This window comes from Malaya genurostris, chromosome 2 (genome assembly GCF_030247185.1).
Source record: "Malaya genurostris strain Urasoe2022 chromosome 2, Malgen_1.1, whole genome shotgun sequence".
In the NCBI taxonomy this organism is placed as follows: domain Eukaryota; kingdom Metazoa; phylum Arthropoda; class Insecta; order Diptera; family Culicidae; genus Malaya; species Malaya genurostris.
Window position 1 is genome coordinate 218,243,033 of NC_080571.1, and position 23,241 is coordinate 218,266,273.

The 23,241-nt window shown below is 40.3% G+C and overlaps 1 protein-coding gene across 8 annotated transcripts; it reads left to right on the forward strand.

Annotated features, from left to right (window-relative positions):
• The first annotated feature begins 1,816 nt into the window (after positions 1–1,816).
• Positions 1,817–21,796, forward strand: LOC131427590 (ethanolaminephosphotransferase 1). 8 transcript variants are annotated; one of them, XM_058590930.1, is made up of 7 exons: positions 1,817–2,069; positions 2,145–2,309; positions 2,733–2,801; positions 18,708–19,160; positions 19,223–19,558; positions 19,618–19,794; positions 19,863–21,796. In XM_058590930.1, the coding sequence occupies exons 2-7, from the start codon at positions 2,232–2,234 to the stop codon at positions 19,932–19,934; spliced, it is 1,185 nt and encodes a 394-aa protein (XP_058446913.1). In that variant the 5' UTR covers positions 1,817–2,069; positions 2,145–2,231; the 3' UTR covers positions 19,935–21,796. The 8 variants fall into 8 exon arrangements, 6 of the variants coding, with proteins under 6 accessions (XP_058446913.1, XP_058446914.1, XP_058446912.1 ...); XM_058590931.1 differs by having other exon boundaries at positions 1,817–1,937; positions 2,138–2,309; XM_058590929.1 differs by having other exon boundaries at positions 1,818–2,082; positions 2,138–2,309.
• Positions 21,797–23,241: the final 1,445 nt, after the last annotated feature.

Here is a 23,241-nt window from a genome sequence, read left to right on the forward strand (position 1 = left end):
AATAAAAAATAGTCTAGATGAACAATGTTGAGAAAAATAAATGGTTACCTTCCAACATCGCTAAAAAGTTTAATATATTATTAACGTAATATAATAATTTACTGTGACGATTCATTTCCAAATATTATGATGAAATCAGGCATCCCTGCAAGCAGCTGATCGGTGTTGACAAACGAGGGGGAACCAACTAGTAAATTAACTTTTACATAACACAAGGGGTGTACCGATAGTAAATAGTTCGCGCAGTACAATATAGGTGGAACTAGTGCATCACGAAAAATGATTTTTATAAGAATTTACTCATACTGTCATGTCTGTTAGTCTGTGGTTACAGGTCCAACCTTTTTTTATGGATTGTATGGGACATTGTAATCTGGAGTTTATCTTTGGTTTATCACTCAACTCTTTGCATAAGATGATACCCGAAACTTTCGAATTTCAAACAGAACTGTGACATCCAAAAAAATCTTTATAATCACATCAAACTAATCGAAAGAGAAAGTTAATAAAGAGAAACCGTCACTTGCTCTTACGGCCTTCTAAAAAATCAACCGAAGATTTTAGTTAGTTTTCCACTATTGGACAGAACCTGACAACTGGCTTTTTTTCCAGAAAAATATGAAATCTTAAAAATTAAACAATCATATATAATATAAATATGTATAAATTAAATATTAACGTAAACTTTTTAAAAGGGCCTAAAAGTAATTGATAGATTCTCTTTCGATTATATCTGCGTTATAATACAATTGTTCGTTACATATCGTGTACTGTTAAAAAAATAGAAATATTATCTTTTATTCTACGCGAATGATTTGTAAGCAAACGGGGAAATTATGGAGTTATTAATAGGAGAGAAAGTAAGATCGTTTTTTCAAAAAGTCTGCGATCGAACCAGAAATTGGACTGTGTGCACTTCCCATAACATGTTAGCTGATCGGAATCATTTTGGTGAGCAAAAAAATGTCTCGCAACTCACTTCTGCGAGCAAAAAAAACAGGTCTCTCGCCTTTCAAACGTTTATACGCTCTATGCTTTTTTGTTCTCTCTAGCAAATTAAAAACTGTCATTTTAAAAATCTGTGTAGCATATTGAAAATCTGTGAAATACATATTATCAGTGAATCTGGCATCGCAGGTAAGAAAACGATAGGAAATAAGGAATAACGAAGAAAATAACTTCTAACTTTTTAGAGGTTCTAAAATCCCATAAGAAAATTTGTGAGTTTCATCTCGATTCGACTTCCGGTTTTGGAATTTTAACCTTAAGGTCATTCGCCTCTTTGAGCCAGAAAAACTTTCTGACCCTATGTGCGGGGTTGTGATTCAAACGCAGGTGGGCTGCGTGAAAGGAATTCGACTATCCCATCACGCTATACCCGTCCCCTGACGATATAGTTTATAATTGCTATATTCCTACACATGATACAAGTATGTTTTTTTTAAATCACGTCGTTTGCATTAGCAGATTATAGTTTTTACGCATATAGCACATGCGTAACAGGGGCGAGCTTACTGGGTAGAAAGCTAATACGAGAAACAGTAATGTTGTTATTACCAAGTATTGTTATTTTTAATGACAATGTAAGAGCAGCAATGATCTCATTACAAAATTGGAATGTCACGGGTCCTTGTGTAAGACAATCTTCAGGAATCAGAACGGATTGGCTCAAGTAGCACGTTCTTGCGAAATGCAGGTTAGTGCTGCAGTTACAATAGTAATAATTAGCCGCTTGATATCGTCTGTACTTTATCTGTATATCTGGCAACTTTGCTCTAGCTACAAAATGCACACATTCAAAGCACAAATGCCGCTAAAAATACCACACGTCAACTGACAGCACAAAAGGACGGAAAAAGTGTGTTCCTTAAAAATATTCGGGAGCGTGCGTCTGGTGGCTTTTTCGATAATTGTCCGGAGAAATTGTGTGAAGACAGGTTATTTAGTTGATAATATACCAACAAAATTCAAGAATCATTTGTGTTCGCTACTGCTTAAGATAAAAAGTTGACCAATCATTCTAAGTTTAAAGAAACTAGTAGTGTTGGTGCAATCCTTAGCAATTCAAGGTCTATACTTGCTGTGGGTATATAGTGCAAGCGTTCACGTAGTATTTTTTTCTGATGGATCGTTTCAGTAAACAGGACGATTATCCGACTGGAATTCCTGCAGCCGTAATTCCACCTTAGTTGATGGTTGAACAACGGGCCTGTTGAGACTGACAAACAAACATGACAAAAACATCCGGGAGCACCATCGAAAATGGTTATTTAAACAAGGAGCATCTTGCCGGATTTGATAGCTATAAGGTAAATAGATATTGATTAGCTAAAATTCAATGAGATGTGATTTTATTGAAGAGGAGTTGGATAGTTCTAACGAAATGTTACATAATTTGTTACTGGATAGAATACACCGGTGCTTTCGTAAATGTACAAATGCAAACATATGGAAAATATGAGCAGTCAAAAGTCAAGTAAAATCTTGTGTGCTTAGAATTTTTTCACAGGTTAAAAGGATTGCTCATTGCCCGGTTTCATGAAAATTCGATTTAACAAACTAGTAAAGTTAATGATTATTGTTTTCTCATACATTTGAAATTGGTTTTTGTTGTTAGCTACTGTTCTAATTATTGCGTTCAAAACTCTTATTTGTGCAGTGCTGCATATTGTACATATTTCAACTAAAACCAATAACTGGAGTATTTTTGTTGTTTTTTTTTTTAATTACAGTACAGCGCTCGAGACACATCACCTCTTAGTATCTACTTGATGCACCCATTTTGGAACTGGCTAGTAGAGGTGAGCGTTCAATAAATATCTACCTCGTGCTGCCTTATCTTTAGTTTATGTAGCTTTTTTTTATTGCGTTCGAAAGTATTTTATTCCGTGTCTATAATTTATCTTTACTAAACATAGCTTATTAAAGCACAGTTGGGAGATAGGAATTAGTTGATGGAATTGCGAGTACAGAAAAAAATTAACTATATCAATCAAAAGTGAAGACATGGTTGCGTTATAGAATAATTTAAATGGTCGTGGAATCAAAATTCAAGATTCGGGTAACTGCGAAAAATGTATTTTAGGAATGACGAATTTATCAATCGACATTAGAGGGTAGGTGACTTATCGACGCAAATATTTCAAACGTAAACAGAATCCAAAAAATATACGCATATAGGATGAACGTAACTTTAATCAGCTCAATGGTACTCAATGGCTCTTTTCACCACAACCAATTCCAAATTATCTTGGTATCATCAATAACCGCTAGATTATTTGCAAACGGTAAAATAAAATTTGGTATATAAAAGAAGTCATCAATTATGTTGTCAGATCCATTTTTTTGTTATCCTCCACAAACACTTCAATCTAAGATTTTCTAATATGCATCGAAAATTCAATTTTCATTTCCTTTTCATCGCCTGTTCGCTACTGTTTATCTCCATCCACGAAACGCTTGAAAGAGTCTGTTTAACTAGTTGTCTGTTCTGGCTCGACAAATTTCAAAATTACCGCTTTTGTTTTTCACTCAGAACAGTATTTTTGTATGACATTCGTACCAGAATTTCTTCATCCCATTAGAAAAGGAACGACACTCCTACTGAGAATTTTGCTTCTATTTTAGTCTGAGGATCTTCTTTTTTATCTGAGGACCTCTTTTGAGCGATACGAGCCTGCTTATATTCGTTTTAAATTTGTTTTTGTTTCGATTATAGAGGTTTTAACTTCAAGTTCATTCGCCTCTTCGAGCCAGAAAAATTGAAAAATCTAATAGGTCGGCCTTTATCCGGGTAAACCGCGATCAAGATGTCGGGTACTAGTTTTACCTTAAAAAACCTGTTTTAATTCACCTAGTGGTGTAATGATGCCTTTCTCATATCAATCATACTATCATATATAGTACTGTGGTATTCTTCAAAATAATTTTCTTCGGTTCTTGGAAGAATAACTGAAATCGGTTTGTTTGACCGTCTACTGTTATAAACTATCAATTGGAGAAGATTTGAGGTCGTTTTAGAATTTTTTTACGGTTTTACGCCCTTTCCAGTGATGGTATAATACTTTTTAACACATTTTACGCTATATTTCCGGATCCGGAAGTCGAATCTGGATGAAATTCAGGAATTTCGTATGGGACCTTTCATTTGAACCTAAGTTTGTGAAAATCGGTCGCGCCATCTATGAGAAAAGTTAGAAAAAAAAATATTTTAGTTTTTTTCCACATTTTTCCATATAACTCCGGAACCGGAAATTAGATCTAAATGAAATTCAGGACTTTAGTATGGGACTTAAAGAGCTTTGAATCTAAGTTTGTGAAAGTCGATTCAGTCATCTCCGAGAAAAGTTAACATAACCTCGTACACATACAGACATTTTGCTACTCGTCGAACTCAGTCGAATAGTATATGACACTATTCAAAAGTCGGTTTATACAACAAGAGATATACACGATCGAATATTTAACACTCTCTCAGAGAGTAAATCTTGACAAGGCGCCCCATGGTAATTCACGACAAAATCGGTTGACCGGTCTCCTTCGAGTTAACTTTTTTATAGTGACACGGAACCAAGAAACTTTTCATTCGAATCTAAGATGATGAAAACCAGTTCAGCCGTTTCTAAGAAAATGTAGTGATTCCCGGTTTGGAATACACGATCACTTTTTTTCGATACTTCCGGAATCTGTAACGAAGATTCGGTATACCCAAAATCAATGTATTTGGTCATCAACAAACCAAATCTGTCCAATTCAAGAATTATAGGGCTATTTGAAAGTATTCGATTGAATTTTTCGTATCATGTATAAAAACACGTTCCTGAAAATGATTTTTTATCAGTCTGTAATTTCGGAACCGGAAGTCGTATCCGGATGAAATTTAGTAGGATTTATGAGATTGTAAGACCTTTCAAATTGGATAAGCGGTCACTGAAAAAATGATTGCATGTTTTTAGTTCATTTTGTATATTTTACTCCGTAACTCCCGAACCGAAAGTCGGATCCAGATGAAATTCAATAGCATCCTTGGGACTAAAAGGCTTTTGAATTAAATGTTGAAGAAAATCGGTTGAGTGGTCTCCGAGAAAATAGAGTGCACTTTTTATTTATATTTTTGCACATTTTACATTGTTACTCCCGAAAAACCTATCATTTGAATCTTAGTTTGAGAAAATCGGCCCAGCCATCTTCGAGAAAATTGAGTGCACATTTTGGATACATACACAAATACACACACACAAATACACACACACACACACACACACACACACACACACACACACACACACACACACACACACACACACACACAATGCACAAAGCAATGCACTGGGTCGTTACCAAGATCAGGGAGGACGAGATTTTACCGGAGGAATGGAATCGTGTGTCCCATCTACAAAAAGGGCGATAAGCTGGATTGCTGCAATTACCGCGCGATAACTCTGCTGAACGCCGCCTACAAGGTACTCTCCCAAATCTTATGCCGTCGACTTTCACCGATTGCAAACGAATTCGTGGGACAATATCAGGCAGGATTTATGGGCGAACGCGCTACCACGGACCAAGTGTTCGCCATCCGCCAGGTGTTGCAAAAGTGCCGCGAATACAATGTGCCCACACATCACTTATTCATCGATTTCAATTCAGCCTACGACACAAACGATCGAGATCAGCTATGGAAAATCATGCACGACTACGGATTCCCGGACAAACTGATACGATTGGTCAAGGCTACGATGGATCGAGTGATGTGCGTTGTTCGAGTATCGGGGATAAGCTCGAGTCTCTTCGAAACTCGCAGAGGGCTACGGCAAGGTGATGGGCTTTTGTGTCTGCTATTCAACATTGCTTTGGATGGTGTGATAAGAAGAGCGAGGATAGACACGAGTGGCACGATTTTCAGAAAGTCCGTCCAGCTACTTGGTTTCGCTGATGATATTAATATTATAGCACGCAACTTTGAGAAGATGGAAGATACGTACATCGGACTAAAAGATGAGGCCAAGCGGATCGTACTAGACATCAATGTGTCAAAGACAAAGTACATGAAAGGCAGGGGCTCGAGAGAAGATAACGTCAGCCACCCATTACGAGTTCTGATTGGTGGTGATGAAATCGAAATGGTCGACGAGTTCGTGTACTTGGGCTCACTGGTGACTGCCGGTAATGACACCAGCAAAGAAATTCAGAGACGCATATTGTCAGGAAATCGTGCTTACTTTGGACTGCGCAGGACGCTTCGATCGAGAAAAATTTGCCGTCGTACGAAGTTAACTATCTACAAAACGCTGATTAGACCGGTTATCCTCTACGGGCACGAGTCCTGGACAATGCTTGCGGAGGATCAACGCGCACTAGGCGTTTTTGAACAGAAGGTGTTGCGAACCATCTTCGGCGGAGTGCGGATGGAAGACGGTACGTGGAGAAGGCGAATGAACCACGAACTGCACCAGTTGCTGGGAGGACCAACCCTCATCCAAACGGCCAAGGTCGGGCGGTTACGGTGGGCCGGGCATGTTGTTAGAATGTCGGAGAACAACCCGGTTAAAATGATTCTCGATAATGATCCGACCGGTATAAGAAGAAGAGGCGAGGCCGGCGGCGAACAGCCATGAACCGAGTTGAATGGAGACGCATCCTGTATACAGCAGAGACCCGCGTGGTCTACGACTGGAAGAGTAACAGTAAGAGTAAGATAGCAATTCTAATTTCAATCCATGGAATTTAGCTACGTTAATGATTTGGGAAAATATTTCCATCATTGTTTTCATAATCGGTGTTGCCACGACCACATTTAAATTCAGCATACCAGTTAGTAATTACTTATTTTGTAGGAGTAGAGTCTGGATAATGCTTATCAAGCTTTATATAAGCACATAAAATTCTTCTTTCTCCATTGTCTCTAATTTTCCTGAAGAAGCGTTACAGAAAGCCCAAAAACTAATAATACTAATGAATCTAATTCTAAGAATTTTTGACAGATGACATCTCTATTGAACGCCCAAAAACTAATAATACTAATGAATCGAATTCTAAGAATATTTGACAGATGACATCTCTATTGAACGCTAGAGGGATTTTTGATTAGTGACGCCATCCATCTTGTAACGTTAGACTAATTTTGTTATGTTATATCAAGTATGCACTGAACGAAAATTCGGAAAGTTAAACATATGTGGTATACGTTGGATGAAGCACAAACTTGCGATACTGGCAGCACGGCACAAGCACTGATCGTTTTATCATCAAACGCACAAGGCAGCTAGCGTATAGTGGTTTCCGCTTACACGTCACTAGCACAAAGAAGAAACTGAAAAGAAAAGCACAGTCAACTTCCTTGTCCAACGAAGACGGACGTCTTTTCGCTCGGAGACATCAACCAGAAGAGATATGGCTCGGCCATAGTTCGTTACCGAAAAGAAAACTGGTTGCAAAAAAGCAAAAATAGAATCAAGGTAGGTGCCGACCGAACGGACCCAAAAAGCACAATATTGACTTAAAATATTGCAGCTCGAGCAAAGTAAATCGCGGCACATGGATTCATGACGTCACCGTTCACTGAGCACGAGGGATCGAGCACACAAAGAACGTCCAGCTCATCCATAAAGAACCCGGAAAGGGTAACACAAAACCGCATGAAATGGCTATCAAATCGAAGATAACCGGTTCTCCGTTGTAGGTCTTTCTTCTGGATCTTTCTGTTGGATTTTTCTTTTGGATTATTATTCTTCTGGAACTGGAGCTCTCTTGGCTCGAACACCGCACTGGAGACCGCACTGATAGCTGGAGACAATCATCAGCAGCTGCGAAGGGACTCCATTCTGGGTCAGAGGTTGAAGCCCTCTCGACACCGCGCCGGATGTTGTGCTGATACTGCACCGAGACATTACGGAGACGTGCTAACGCCGGAATTCATCGTGGGGTCAATATCCTGCACGAAATCAGTGTTTAAACCTGACCACTCGGACATCGTGCTTCCTCCGTGTCTTGCAGTGTTTTAGTGTCGCCATATCATCATACCCTGTAGGCGACATCGTCGCGCTGACGCCGTCATATGGAAACTTCATGTGAGCTGAACGTCAAATGCTCTGCATCGTGAGTGAAGATGCATGTGGTGTGATTAGGATAGATAGGATGGAAGGATGATTTCGGTAAGCGTCTTGATTATTTATTAGTGAGGACACAGGAAGAGATTTGAGGCAAGATAGAGAGGAACATGAAGCTGTGTAGTTAGAGGAAGTATTTCAAGTTTTGTGGAGGAAAGGCAGGAGACGGAAGAGATGAGAGTGCATGCTCGGTCAACATAAACAATATGAAACGATACACAATATGATTTTTATTTGGGCTAGTTGGCTTTCCGTCACCTAAAGGGAAGAAATTCCTATATTTTACATTGGCGCCCAACTGAAAACCCCACCTATTTGAAAAATTAATGTTAGAGTTTGAGTTTTGTGATTTGGGTGATAGTTTGTTTTAAGCATATTTTGATTTGTGAATTCAGTTCGATCTTTTAAGTATGGATTATACACACTTAATCGATGAAGAAATTGATTATGAGTTGGCGTTGAGACATGTAGTCAATATAACCGCAAAGACTCACCGCACTAGAGTGCAGCTTTTACTTAAAGCAATCCGCGAAGATGAATCGGGAAATATAGTTCGAAGAAGCGTTGATCACGCTATAACACCTTCGGAAAATTTAGAGTCATGTCGATTTCAGATTTATGAACTTCAAAAACTGGTTGAAGTTGCTCTTAGAAATATAAACATTGAAATGCTTGTTCAATTACGGTCGCGTATCGCACATTATCGGTCTCGTTTATCACTAATAAATCCGCCGAGTGATCGTTTAGAGATGCACAGTTCATTGTGTGCTCTAGTTAAAGTGATGGGAAGTGATGTTAGAAGTGTATTAAATAAAGCAGTGACTCGTGTGGTGCAAGGCAGCAGCATAGCACCAGCACAACAGAATAACACAGCAGTCGATAGCAATGCGACAACGGTAACCGCAGATGGGCAGCATAGATTGGAACCACCCTCCACCTCCCCTCGAGCTGCAGGACAAGCAAGCAGTTCATCATGGTCGAACGTTACCGGTAGGAGATTTGATGGAAGTTCACATTACTCTCCACTTCCATTAGGAAATCAAAGAAACTTGGTGAGCAATACCAATACGAGAGGGATGGATAGCGTGCTCCAAGATAACTCGCATCTGAATCAAACGGGAGCTTCGAATGAATATTGGCCCCCACCACCGAGAAGACAGCAAGAAGAGAACCCAACTGGCAATTGGAATCGAAACAATGTTTGTCGCAATGCATGGGAAGAATACAACGAATTACGAGATGATTTGCTTCGACATCTGCTACGACGAGAATCAAGACCAACGCAAGAAAGAGGCGAAGACAGACGCATGCTAAAGGCAGTACATAACTGGCCTTTCAAATTTCGAGGAGAAAAGGATACAACATCGTTGAACATATTTCTGGATCGGGTTGAGACATTTGCCAGATCGGAAGGCATGAATGACGACACTTTGTTGTCATCAATTAAGCATTTACTGCAAGAAGATGCGCTTGATTGGTACGCTCGAGCCATGGCGCAGAACAGATTAAGCTCCTGGGAAGCATTCAAGCAGGAGATACGCAAGGAATTTCTACCAGCAGGATATGCACAGATACTACGTTTGGAAGCTTGCTTTCGCTTTCAAGGGCAAAATGAAACTTTTGCGAAATACTACCGAGACATCGCAGCTCTTTTTCGATTTGTGACACCACCAATGGAGCAAGAAGAACAGTTCTTTATCGTCAAGAAAAACATGAACGCAGACTACGCAGCGATCGTCACCGCAGCAAGGCCTCATTCACTGCAGGAGATGGTCGAGATTTGCACGAGCTATGATGAAACCAGATTGCTTTTGAGTAGACAGAGACGACTTCCAGTACCACACAGCGCATTGTTGGAACCTAGTTTCGCAACTCCAACGGCTACAGTAAAATCACCGCAGACAACGCAGTATCATCAACGTTTCGCTAGAGTTCACGCGGTACAATCAGAAGAGAATGCTGCAGAAGAATATGGTTCCGTTGAGGGCTTAGAACCAATCCCCGAGACTGCTCAATCACAGGATGAAAACAATCACTGGTCTTGGAAACTTGATCAACTGATGGAGCAAGTGTGCGAGTTAAAACTGCAATGGTCAACAAGACTCCCCAGAACGTCGAATTCCCAGAAGACGGAACAACCAATGCAGCAACATAGAGACGCGCGGCAACTGGCACGGCCGCCAACAACCGTTCAAACGAATACGCTGCAAAATCAACGGCGATTTCCAATAGCCGTAAAGCAAGAAAGGAGGACGGAAGCTAAACAGGAACAGCATCCATCACTGATACAACAGGAAGACATTTCGGATTATCGGCGACTAGTATTGATTTGCTGGAATTGTGATGAAGAAGGACATCGTTTTATGGATTGTCCAAAACCACAAGCAATCCTGTTTTGTTACAGATGTGGAAGAAAAGGATACTCCTTACGCAGCTGCTTTACTTGCAGAACAGACACGGGAAACGAAGAAGCGGAGAACCGACAGTAGAGGGAGACGATTTTCCGCAGCAGTTCGAGAATCCCTCAGCAGTTCCTGAATTTAAAAACATTAGTTCGATCATCATCAATCTCGGACAAGACAACCGGCCGCATGCAGTCATCAGTGTGCTAGGCAGAAACATAACAGCCTTATTAGACAGCGGCGCTAACTGTTCGTTGTTAGGAGGAAGCTACGTGAAGTTGGTAGAAGAACTCCAGTTACGAGAAGGCATTGTAAACGGTGGCATCCAAACAGCTGATGGAACTCAGCACAAGATAAACAGCTTCACTCGATTGCCTATCGTATACAACAATCGGAATGAAACGTTACCGGTACTCTTGGTTCCCACCATTCCAGATTGTGTGATTTTAGGAATGAATTTTTGGGAGAAATTCGGAGTAAAGGCGATTTGCTGTACACTTGAAGCCGATTTCCAGAAAACGAAGTCTACAGAAGAAGAGTCGATGAAAGTCCTGACAGATGAGCAGTATCATAGACTTCAGCAAGTGATAAGAACTTTCCCGAAAGCAACCGGTGACAAGTTAGGAAGAACTTCCATGTATGAGCATCGGATCGACGTCGGACAGGCAGTTCCGCGTAAGCAGCGCTACTATCCAATGTCTCCATACGTTCTAGAAGAGGTCAACCGTGAAATCGACAGGATGATAGCATTAGACGTGATTGAATACGCACTTTATTCACCTTGGAATAACCCTTTGGTAGCGGTAAAAAAGAAAACAGGCCAATACCGCGTCTGTTTAGATGCTAGACACCTAAACTCCGTCATGGTCAACGAAGGATATCCAATACCGCAGATATCATCGATCTTGAACAACCTCGGTGGATGCGCTTACATATCGTCGCTTGATCTGAAGGACGCATTTTGGCAACTACCGTTGCATCCAGATTCGAGACCTCTAACAGCTTTCACAGTCCCGTCCAGAGGACACTTCCAATTCAAAGTGGTTCCATTCGGATTATGCACGGCGAGTCAAGCATTGGCACGAGTAATGACACAACTGTTTGCAGACATGGAGCCGCAAGTATTCCATTATTTGGACGACATAGTTATCTGTTCTAAGACGTTTGAGGAACACTTGAAAACCTTGGAGGAGGTAACGAGGCGTTTGGAGCATGCGGGATTAACAATATCAACAGAAAAGTCCAAGTTTTGTCGTCGCGAAATCAAATATCTCGGGCACATTCTCAACGAGAGTGGATGGAAAGTTGATGAGGATAAGATAGCAAGCATCGTTAAGTTTCCGATTCCATCAAGCAGGAAGGAAGTTCAACGATTCCTCGGTCTCTGTAATTGGTATCGTCGGTTCATCGGAGATTTCTCAAAACTGGCCGCGCCAATCACAGAACTCACGAAGACAAAAGCGAAATTTCAATGGAATCCACAAGCAGAGCAGGCGTTCCTGAAGCTGAAAGCAGCGTTGGTATCAGCACCAGTATTGGCAATGCCAGATTACACAAAGCCATTTGATATTGCGTGCGACGCTAGTGATGTGGCAATAGGAGCAGTGCTATCACAGAACATAGAGGGAGAAGAACATCCTATTTGCTATTTTTCGCAAAAACTCTCATCTTCGGAAAGGAAGTACTCAGTGACAGAGCGAGAATGTTTGGCCGTAATTCGTGCTATTGAGAAGTTTCGAGGATACGTCGAAGGCACCAGATTCACAGTATACTGTGATCATGCAGCATTGAGTTATCTGAGATCCATGAAGAACCCAACAGCGCTCATGAGTCGATGGTTGTTGAGGCTTAACGCATATAATTTCGACATCAAGTATCGGAAAGGCAGCATCAACGTCGTTCCGGACGCGTTATCGAGAATTGTTTCTAGCATGGTGTTTGTGATTGATGAGGTTAAAGACGATTGGTACAAAAGCCTGAGAAAGCGGATAATGAACAACGGGGACAGCTTTCCAGACTTTCGATTGATAGGAGATGAGCTGTACAAAAACTGTCTCTGCAAGGATGAGCTTGGAAACACAAGTCACAAATGGAAGAAGGTCGTTCCAAAAGAAGAGCGAACCGATATCATCAGACGATATCACGATTCACCAACAGCCGCACATCTAGGTTTCTTCAAAACATGGCAGAAAATTCAGTCTCATTTCTACTGGCCAAAAATGCAGCTAGAAATTGGCAAGTACGTGAGGGAGTGTAGTACGTGCAAGGCGAGCAAAGCTCCGAACACTCGAATGCTTCCTACAATGGGCAAGCTGAAACCGGCTAGACTGCCATGGGAACTGATTTCGATGGATTTTGTGGGCCCGTTGACAAGATCAAAGCGAGGAAACACCGTTATGCTGGTAATTGTTGATTGGATTACGAAGTATGTCATCGTGCACCCCATGCGATCAGCTGATGCGACAAAAATGGTAGAATTCTTAGAGAAGGAAGTGTTTCTGAAATTCTCTCGTCCAAGAATAGTACTGAGCGACAACGGAAAGCAATTTGAATCCATGGCATTCAAATCTTTGCTAGCACGGCACAACATCGTGCACATGAAAACGGCGTTCTACTGTCCAATGGTTAACAACACGGAGAGGGTCAACCGAGTTCTCGTGACATGTATACGTTCACTGTTAGAAGGGGATCATCGTGAATGGGATGAACAGCTTCCGGCGATAACGGCGGCAATCAACAGTGCCAAACACGAAGTAACCGGAGTCAGTCCACACTCAGCGAACTTCGGCAGAGATCTCATTCTTCACACGGACCTGTACAAACAACAGAATCTGAATGCTGAGGACGACCCAAAGGTGGCGCAGGACATGCGATTATCAAAAATCCAGCGAATTCAAAAGTTCATTGTAAAGCGTATTCAAAGCAATCACGACAAATCAAAACAACGATATGATTTCAGAAAACGTGTAACTTCATTCAAGATTGGCGATTTGGTATGGCGCAGAACATTCGGGCTATCATCGAAATTGAATCACATCAGCCAGAAATTAGATCCAAAATTTGTACCAGCCATAGTTAAAGAAACGCTTGGAACAAATCTGTATCTCTTAGAGGACGTTACCACTGGAAAAAGGGGACGATATCATGCGAAGGACATCAAAGCCGATTAGAGAACTCTTATACAGCTATGTACGCAGGCCAAGTCTGTTAACAAAGAGTTTTGAAGCTCCAGAAACACCGCAAGTGATCGGGATGATTTACATATTATCAGGGTGCGGCAAGCAACAACTTTTAGACTACCTTCCCACCTTGGTAAGACGATTTGCAGGAAACAAGCCTTCTGCAGGCTTACCGTTAGCGTACCGAGAGAAAACGCACCCAAGCACGAAGAAAACAGCCTTCTTTAGGCAGTCCGTTAGCGTACCGAGAGAAAACGCACCCAAGCACGAAGAAAACAGCCTTCTTTAGGCAGTCCGTTTGCGTACCGAGAGAAAACGCACCCAAGCACGAAGAAAACAGCCTTCCTCAGGCAGTCCGTTTGCGTACCGAGAGAAAACGCACCCAAGTACGAGGAAAATAGCCTTCTTCAGGCAGTCCGTTAGCGTACCGAGAGAAAACGCACCCGCAGTTAATGCAGCTTTGAGGGAACCATCAGGAGGATACGTCGATTACGAAAAATGACAACTCAAGAACCAGATAACAGTAGTAGCATTAGCGATAGCGCAGCTAAATGGCACAAAATGGAATCGCACTGGGACAAAATCGTGCACGGCGAGAATTGCAAATGGACGAAGCAAAGCGCCCACCATTTTCGTAAACCGCGAACCTTGGTTCAAAATACTAATGTATGACCGTACAAGAAAAATACCGTGAGAACATCGAAGCCTTCGCAGGCTAGCCGTTTGGTCAGATCGGGAGAAACTGACAGTCGTTGAACAAGCTATGAGCAACACCAGTTACCAGTTAGTGTTACGATAAAAGGCACTCAGTAAAAATACGTTTTGCGGAATCACATTACAATTCCTGGATTGGTGTCAAAAATTTTCTCAGATCCAGTGTCCATATAATCCATAAGATCGTAAGGGAAACAGTCGCATCAGGGGTCGTCATGACAAATCGTCAGAAGTAACGCGATTCTGGGCGCGGTAAAACCCTTGCTATGGACTCATGACGTTCTAGGGACTAAATACCCCTTTACCTATGCAATTGTGTACCTGAATTTGTACATATCTATCACCTATTTTGGTAATTTCTCGTAAATTAAGAATAATCTTACTAGTTTAGTTTTATAATAAATTAGTATTGATTTGTGCCTGTTGAGCTAAAGTGGAAGGGTACAGAGAAGTGAGGATAAAAACTCAGTCGGAGACGTTTTGCACAAATTTTGTGGTGTTTGTGATCGCTAAATTTTCCAGAATTTGCTGGTATATGATTTTGAAGTTTAGTTTAGTTAGGTGAAGGAATTTCGTAGTGTTTGTGATTGCTGATTTTGCCAGAACTCGCTGGTATATGATTTTGCAGTTTAGTTTAGTTATGTCAAGAAATTTGGTGTTTTGGTGAGCATAAGCTTGCGTATTATGATTAGTACATTTTGGTCATTTGTCTAATGTTTATTAGAACAAATTTCTGTCTGAGCGATCCACAGTCTCTGACCGACTTTTTGTATAGAAAAGTTTTAGTTTTAGAATTTTTCATGCATCATTTGCAACGGTGCATGAAAAATTCATCCGTTTTGGTAAAGTTGTGTAACGTTAGACTAATTTTGTTATGTTATATCAAGTATGCACTGAACGAAAATTCGGAAAGTTAAACATATGTGGTATACGTTGGATGAAGCACAAACTTGCGATACTGGCAGCACGGCACAAGCACTGATCGTTTTATCATCAAACGCACAAGGCAGCTAGCGTATAGTGGTTTCCGCTTACACGTCACTAGCACAAAGAAGAAACTGAAAAGAAAAGCACAGTCAACTTCCTTGTCCAACGAAGACGGACGTCTTTTCGCTCGGAGACATCAACCAGAAGAGATATGGCTCGGCCATAGTTCGTTACCGAAAAGAAAACTGGTTGCAAAAAAGCAAAAATAGAATCAAGGTAGGTGCCGACCGAACGGACCCAAAAAGCACAATATTGACTTAAAATATTGCAGCTCGAGCAAAGTAAATCGCGGCACATGGATTCATGACGTCACCGTTCACTGAGCACGAGGGATCGAGCACACAAAGAACGTCCAGCTCATCCATAAAGAACCCGGAAAGGGTAACACAAAACCGCATGAAATGGCTATCAAATCGAAGATAACCGGTTCTCCGTTGTAGGTCTTTCTTCTGGATCTTTCTGTTGGATTTTTCTTTTGGATTATTATTCTTCTGGAACTGGAGCTCTCTTGGCTCGAACACCGCACTGGAGACCGCACTGATAGCTGGAGACAATCATCAGCAGCTGCGAAGGGACTCCATTCTGGGTCAGAGGTTGAAGCCCTCTCGACACCGCGCCGGATGTTGTGCTGATACTGCACCGAGACATTACGGAGACGTGCTAACGCCGGAATTCATCGTGGGGTCAATATCCTGCACGAAATCAGTGTTTAAACCTGACCACTCGGACATCGTGCTTCCTCCGTGTCTTGCAGTGTTTTAGTGTCGCCATATCATCATACCCTGTAGGCGACATCGTCGCGCTGACGCCGTCATATGGAAACTTCATGTGAGCTGAACGTCAAATGCTCTGCATCGTGAGTGAAGATGCATGTGGTGTGATTAGGATAGATAGGATGGAAGGATGATTTCGGTAAGCGTCTTGATTATTTATTAGTGAGGACACAGGAAGAGATTTGAGGCAAGATAGAGAGGAACATGAAGCTGTGTAGTTAGAGGAAGTATTTCAAGTTTTGTGGAGGAAAGGCAGGAGACGGAAGAGATGAGAGTGCATGCTCGGTCAACATAAACAATATGAAACGATACACAATATGATTTTTATTTGGGCTAGTTGGCTTTCCGTCACCTAAAGGGAAGAAATTCCTATATTTTACAATCTGTTAGATGGGGGCTTATTGACCGATGTGTTAGCTTTTTCCGTGTAGTATCAAATTGAAGCGTAGTGCTGAAATGTTTGTAAACCTGTTTTACGTTTTTTGAAAGTGTTATTTTTATTAAGACAACCCATTCGTCGCTACTAGTTCTTGGAGTTTACATCAATAATTTGTTCGTTTGCTTGTTTTTTTGCTGTTTTTTGGTCGGCCGATCTCAAGTGTTTTTGGCGTTATAAGACTGCTAGCACCAACCACTACTACAGTCCTTTATTGCCTTGCCAAGCGAGTTCCGTCAGTTCTGATTTGCGAATATTTGACCAATACAAAGATGAATTCAAAACAATGTGGAGAATACCATCATGATATAAACGACTTGAAGTCAGTGCGCTGTGGCTTATGTGAAACTCCTTTCCACATCAGCCAAAACTGCTGTGGCTTCAATCTCCGTTCTTATAAGGATGTTTTTGCCCAAGGTAAAGCAGTATTTATTTGCACAAAAGGCAAGAACGAGATGAACGGCAGAAGTATTCGTGCGTTTATTGAGGACCAAAATCAAAAAGCTGAATGTTCCGACTCTAGCAACACACTTCTTTGCAAATTATCTCGCCTTGGATTATCATCGCCACTCGTATCTTGGTTGGACTCATATCTTTCCGATAGAAAATTACGCGTGAAAATAGACCACAGCACATCATCCGAGTTTTCGAATAAATCAGGTTTCCCACAAGGTAGTAATTTAGGACCCCTGTTGTTCGTATTATTCTTCAACGATGTGGCGTTGCTTTTGGGAGCTGGATGTAAATTAGTCTACGCAGATGATTTGAAACTGTATCTCACTGTTCGTAGTGTAGATGATTGCCAGCGACTACAATGCCTGCTTACATTGTTCACCGATTGGTGCAGGAAAACAAACTCATGATAAGTGTAGCCAAGTGCCAAGTCATCACATTTCATAGGATTTCATCTCTAGTCATATTTGACTATAACATTGATGGTACAACTATCTCTAGAGTGGATCAAGTGTGTGATCTTGATATACAGTTGGATGCTAAACTGACGTTCGATGCTCATCGTTCTCAAATCGTTTCGAAAGCAACACGTCAATTGGGTTTCATCGCTAAGATTGCAAAGGACTTTAAAGACCCGCATTGCCTTAAGGCATTGTATTGCTCACTCGCTCGCCCAATTCTCGAAAACGCGTCGGTAATCTGGATTCCGTATCAAGCATCGTGGAGCCCAAGAATTGAACGAGTGCAGAAACGATTTGTTCGTATGTCATTGCGAAATTTACCGTGGAGAGATCCAGTAAACTTGTCACCATATTCAGACAGATGCCAATTGAATTGCTTTATGACCTTAATTTTTGAATACCGAATAGATCACTGCGTAACACAAACCTGCTTCAGAACAGATTCCATAGGACATAGGACCATTCGGATACAACGAGCCAATTACTGCATGCATAAGAACATTCACTACAGTAGAAGAGTTGTTTGTCCCGCGGACCCACACGAAGAATGTAACCACCATCGATGCATACCATCGTCACCAGGCACCAACGTCACCAACCGACCAGCCTCCACCGATAACTAGTTGGAAAATATGATCATGAAAGTGAAGATACTAATTTACTCTAATTTTAAGTAGTATAAAAATGCCCTCGGCATCTTATAGCTTAACGCAGTGTGCCTTAATATATGTTATTGAATAAAAAAGAGTTGTTTGAGTTTGGAGAGCCTTCCCGCCGCTTCGTTGAAAAAATCAAGCGTTCTGAAATAATCTGACTATGGATAATTTAATTTGTTATAAGTTGTTTGTAATAGCTTTTAAGTAGTAGTGTAGTTGTCATGTAATTTTTGTGATTGTTTTAAAAAATAGTGGTTTTTATGCCTATCTGAGGATGGTATACATTTTTCAACTCAGATGGGCTTTTTCCCACTCTGTTAGTCCATTTAGACATCAGTCCGATGGATATTGTTTAATAAATAAATAAATAAATAAATTATTGTTTTTATGAACCATCTTGTTAGCGTTGTTATTGTGTGAACGTTTTAGGAAAATTCGTTCAACTCGTTCTTTCTTCGCCAAAATTTACTTGATGAAATAGTAACACAATAAATACCTAGATAAATAAACACTTGTATTTTCTCGATTCGTCTTTTTCCAGTATTTTCCGAAATGGATCGCACCGAATCTGATGACTTTCGTCGGATTCCTTTTCACCGTAGCAAATTTTGTAATGCTCTCTTGGTACGATTGGGGATTCTGGGCTAGTACGGAGCTACCAGGCGCAACACCGATACCCAATTGGTTTTGGGTAATGGCAGCCATCAATATCTTCCTCGCCTACACACTGGATGGGATCGACGGTAAACAAGCACGCCGGATAGGTCTATCCGGCCCACTGGGAGAGCTGTTCGACCACGGGCTAGATTCATATTCGGCGTTTTTCATTCCGGCTTGTCTGTATAGTATTTTTGGACGAGGTGATCTGTCGGTACCTCCAATCCGGATGTACTACATCATGTGGACGATCTTTTTCAACTTTTATCTGTCTCACTGGGAAAAGTATAACACGGGTGTTTTGTACCTGCCGTGGGGATACGATCTGGGGATGTGGGTGAGTTGTTAAAATGTATAACATTGATTGTTTATATAATTTCTGTCCGTTCGTTTTTAAAGGGATCTGTGCTGATGTATTTCACAACTTGGGTATACGGATTTCAAATGTGGAAAACTGAATTGCCTGGAGGTATTTCTGCCGGTCAAATGATGGAACTCTGCTTGCATGTCAGTGCCATGTCGAATTTACCCATGGTTGTGTACAACATGTACCGCTCTTATAAAGACCGCACTGGTAAAATGCGATCACTCAAGGAAGCAATGCGACCGTTGTTCACGTACGGCACGTTTATGTTTGTTTCTCTCCTATGGGTATTCATATCTCCAAATGACATTATGAATAAGGACCCACGAGCAGTTTACATTCTGAGTGGTACCATATTCAGTAACATAAGTGTAAGTGCATCATGTGTGTCTTCTTTTTGTTCCAAAGTTTAATCTAGGTATTTTTCTAGTGCCGCCTAATTGTATCGCAAATGTCCAACACGATTAGTGAAACATTCAATTGGATGACAGGGGTGCTGTGTTTGTCACTTCTGATGAGCATTACGATACCGGCTATTGAACGACCACTTTTGTATGTTCTTGTCGTTGGTTCATCTCTTGCACACTGGCATTACGGATCGATTGTGGTAAGAGAATGGTAGTGCTTAAGAGGCGGTTTATCAGATAGCTAATACTTTTCTGTTCCTCTCCCAAGGTTCAACAAATGTGTGTACATTTCAATAGGTCATGCTTCAAAGTAACCAAGCCAAAAGAAATTGAACATTGAGATTCGAACCAATGAAAAAAGGAGTTGCATCCCGTGGTATTCGACTCCCGGTTTATTAGTGCATTGTTAGGATCAGTTTAAATGTCGCACGTGTATAAAGAAAAGTATTTGTTTCAGATAGGACGCATATACAAAGAAAAGACCACCCTTAGATTACCGTAATAATTTATTTTAGTCGATTAATTGTTTCACAGTTTAGAATAAACTCAGTATATGCCTTTCCGATGCCAGTTATTCCGTTACAATCATCACAACTCTCGAACGATTCCAGTGCCAGTTGACGCATGTTTCTGTACAGGCTGTAAATGTTTTTCATTTCAATACTATATTCAACATTTTGAAAAGCGCTAAAAATAAGGTTCCAAAGAATTACAATTAAGGCAAACTGTGGAATTAGCTAGAGCTGCGATGTATCATTAAACATATACGAGCAGAACAACGTATGACAAGTGCAGGATTAACTAGAATTGTCGATATTTAACATCATGACAATAAAACATGTTTAGAATAACGTCGTTATCCATATAAGATATCAGTATGTTTTGCTTTATGCAAACTAGTCTACTAATCAAGTCTATCCTAGTTTGATGTATAAGGTGAGCGATTTCATTTTATTGTGCCATTTTAGCTTTCTATGCCTCACCTCTCAATGAACTAGTCTTCTGCTAAGTTATTCAAATTGCTTATTTATTATCTTGTCTAAACCTTCTGTGTTTCAAAGACTATGACGATAGCGATAGGCCAGTAACTGCGATGCAAGAAACCCACTTCCGATACATTTTTAGTTGTCCGTGCATTGAAATAGCTATCGCTGAACTATTGTATGCAACATGATGCCGTTTAAGTGTGAAAGTGATGAACAATATTTTCGTAAGTAGAATACTCTACACTTAAAGCAGGAATTGATGTATCTTTTAATATCTCGTATCACTCATTGTCGAAAGTTATGCATACTGAACATGAAAGCACTGGCCCAGTTGTATTGAAAGTGAGGTACTGATCTCAAAAGCGTAATGGGGCATAATCGAAACGAAACAAAATGTCAAGGTTTGGTTTAGAAATTTTAATATAAAGGCATTCAAATACTGATATATCGTTTAGTTGTCTTATATGTCAATGTCCAGTCACTCGTGAAGATTCATTCATGTTTATAATACTGTTCCGACACCCGTGCACTTACGATCCTAATGTTCACGCAAGAAACTATCGGCTAAAACTAACGTTTCGTGAATTGTCTTTCAAACTATGTATTATCTTGCTCTGTAGAAAATTTTATGTATACCATATCTATGCATAATAGAGGCTTTTAAAATTTAAGAGTACAGTTTTGAAGAATACCTTTTAATTGGACTAGTTTATGTGTTTCATTTTCGTCGGCTGCTATTGTAACGAAACAACGGTTCTACTATTATTACTAATCTTTGAAAAAAAACAAGTGATTCCTAGATACATTCTCAGATCCAATTTGAAGAAAGACGATTAAATTAAATTACAGGGCCATTTTCTACAATTGATGTAGTGCGAAAATGCACCAGCCCGATTCTGAAATTTGTTCGAATCGTAATGTTCCGATCGAATGCGAAATTTTGCATTCTGTATGTCGCACGAGCTCGACTTTTCCATACAAAAGCATCTCTCAATCATAATATTCCGATTCGATCGAAATACATAATAGGGGTGATTAAGACTACAAACCTTCAAGTAAGATGTATATACTAAAGCAAAGGCAAGATGTACATTTGTCTCAAGAAATTAGAAGGTTTTGTGTATTTTCTGGCTGTCGTAATATGAGCATTTTGAACACTCATCATTCAGTCAGTTGGAAATCGAAGATTGAATAAAAAAAACTTAGTAGTAGCCAATGTGAGCGCCGTTTTTTTAATCTTTTTTATTCCGAAATGCCAATGCAATGCAATTTTCATTCGAACTTTGCTGCCTATCAGAGAATGATAGTCCGAAAAATGTCCTTTGGTGATCATCTGGCCAGAATACAGAGAAAAAACGATGAAATATTTTTTGAAGTAATAAACGACCGCACCTACCACCGTGAAATTATAATCTTAAAATACTATCCAGTTCCGATTTCTTAACATTTCGCCTTCAGCTTATCAGTGCTGAAAACAGTTAAGATTAAACTGCTATCTCTACCTAGCAGCTCAATTTAAACCGCAAAGCAAACGCAAAGTTTACACCGAGGTGCAATATCCTTTCTGATGTCTCGGGCGTAAACGGCTACTGGTCATCGCCGAATTTGAACATTTAGGGTTTTTTGGTTTGTGCGAAGAGCACATATTTTATTTCGATTTCTCCAAGTTTCGCTTTCGGCCTCTGCTTAGCAGTTAAATAATGAACTGCTAGGTGGAGATGGCAGTTTAATTTGAACTGCTTTTAGCATTTATGATCCTAAGGCGAAACGATAAGAAATCGAAATAAAATATGTGCTTTTTTTCACAAATCAAGAATCCCTAAATGTTACTATCCGGTTACTCTCGACGTGCGTTCAAAACTATTGGTTGTACCAGGCGCGGCAACTATGGGGGGGGCAAAGCACTTTTTGCTCACCCTCCCCCCCCCCACCACCAAAAGATTTATTGGGGGGCCATAAAATTATTTTGGCAACTGGAATAATTATTAGAAAATTTGCTAGGAATATCTTATGATATAAAACATTTTTCTGTCATCTCCGAAATCCTTCACATTTCTTAACTAAGTTACTAAAAATTTTAAACGAATTTACTATAATGTGAAATGTGCTATACTGTACCACTTTCGAATATTGGTTATTACTGGATTAGTAGGGAAAATGTTTGTGATTTTTATTTGGTTGCTTTTTATTTGCTCTAATCTTTTCGATTCCTTTATTAAAATGCTTTATATATTGAAAAGTTTAATGATCTATAGTAATAATTTTTTGTGCCCCCCAATATTTCATCGAACTTGCCGCCCCTGGGTTGTACGACCACCAATATATATATATATCAGTCTGGAGGCATAGCAGTTTCGATTACTTTCAATGGCCTAATTTAAGTGAGATATGGATATGGAGCTTGGTAAGTAGGACAATTAAGTCGCGGGCAATGTTCTTCAATCGTGTTCATGACATTTCTTTGAATAAATTTGTTGATGAAGAATAACTTTGCTAAACCCCCCCATCCCCCCCCCCCCCCTCCCCGAATGATATTAATGGTTAAAACCGGAGGGAAATAAAATTACATTAATAATAATAATGACCCTCTGTCACGTCTCACCTTTCCGTTCTATTTATTCACATCCTTGCTCTCCCTTGAGTACTATCATTCTATAATTT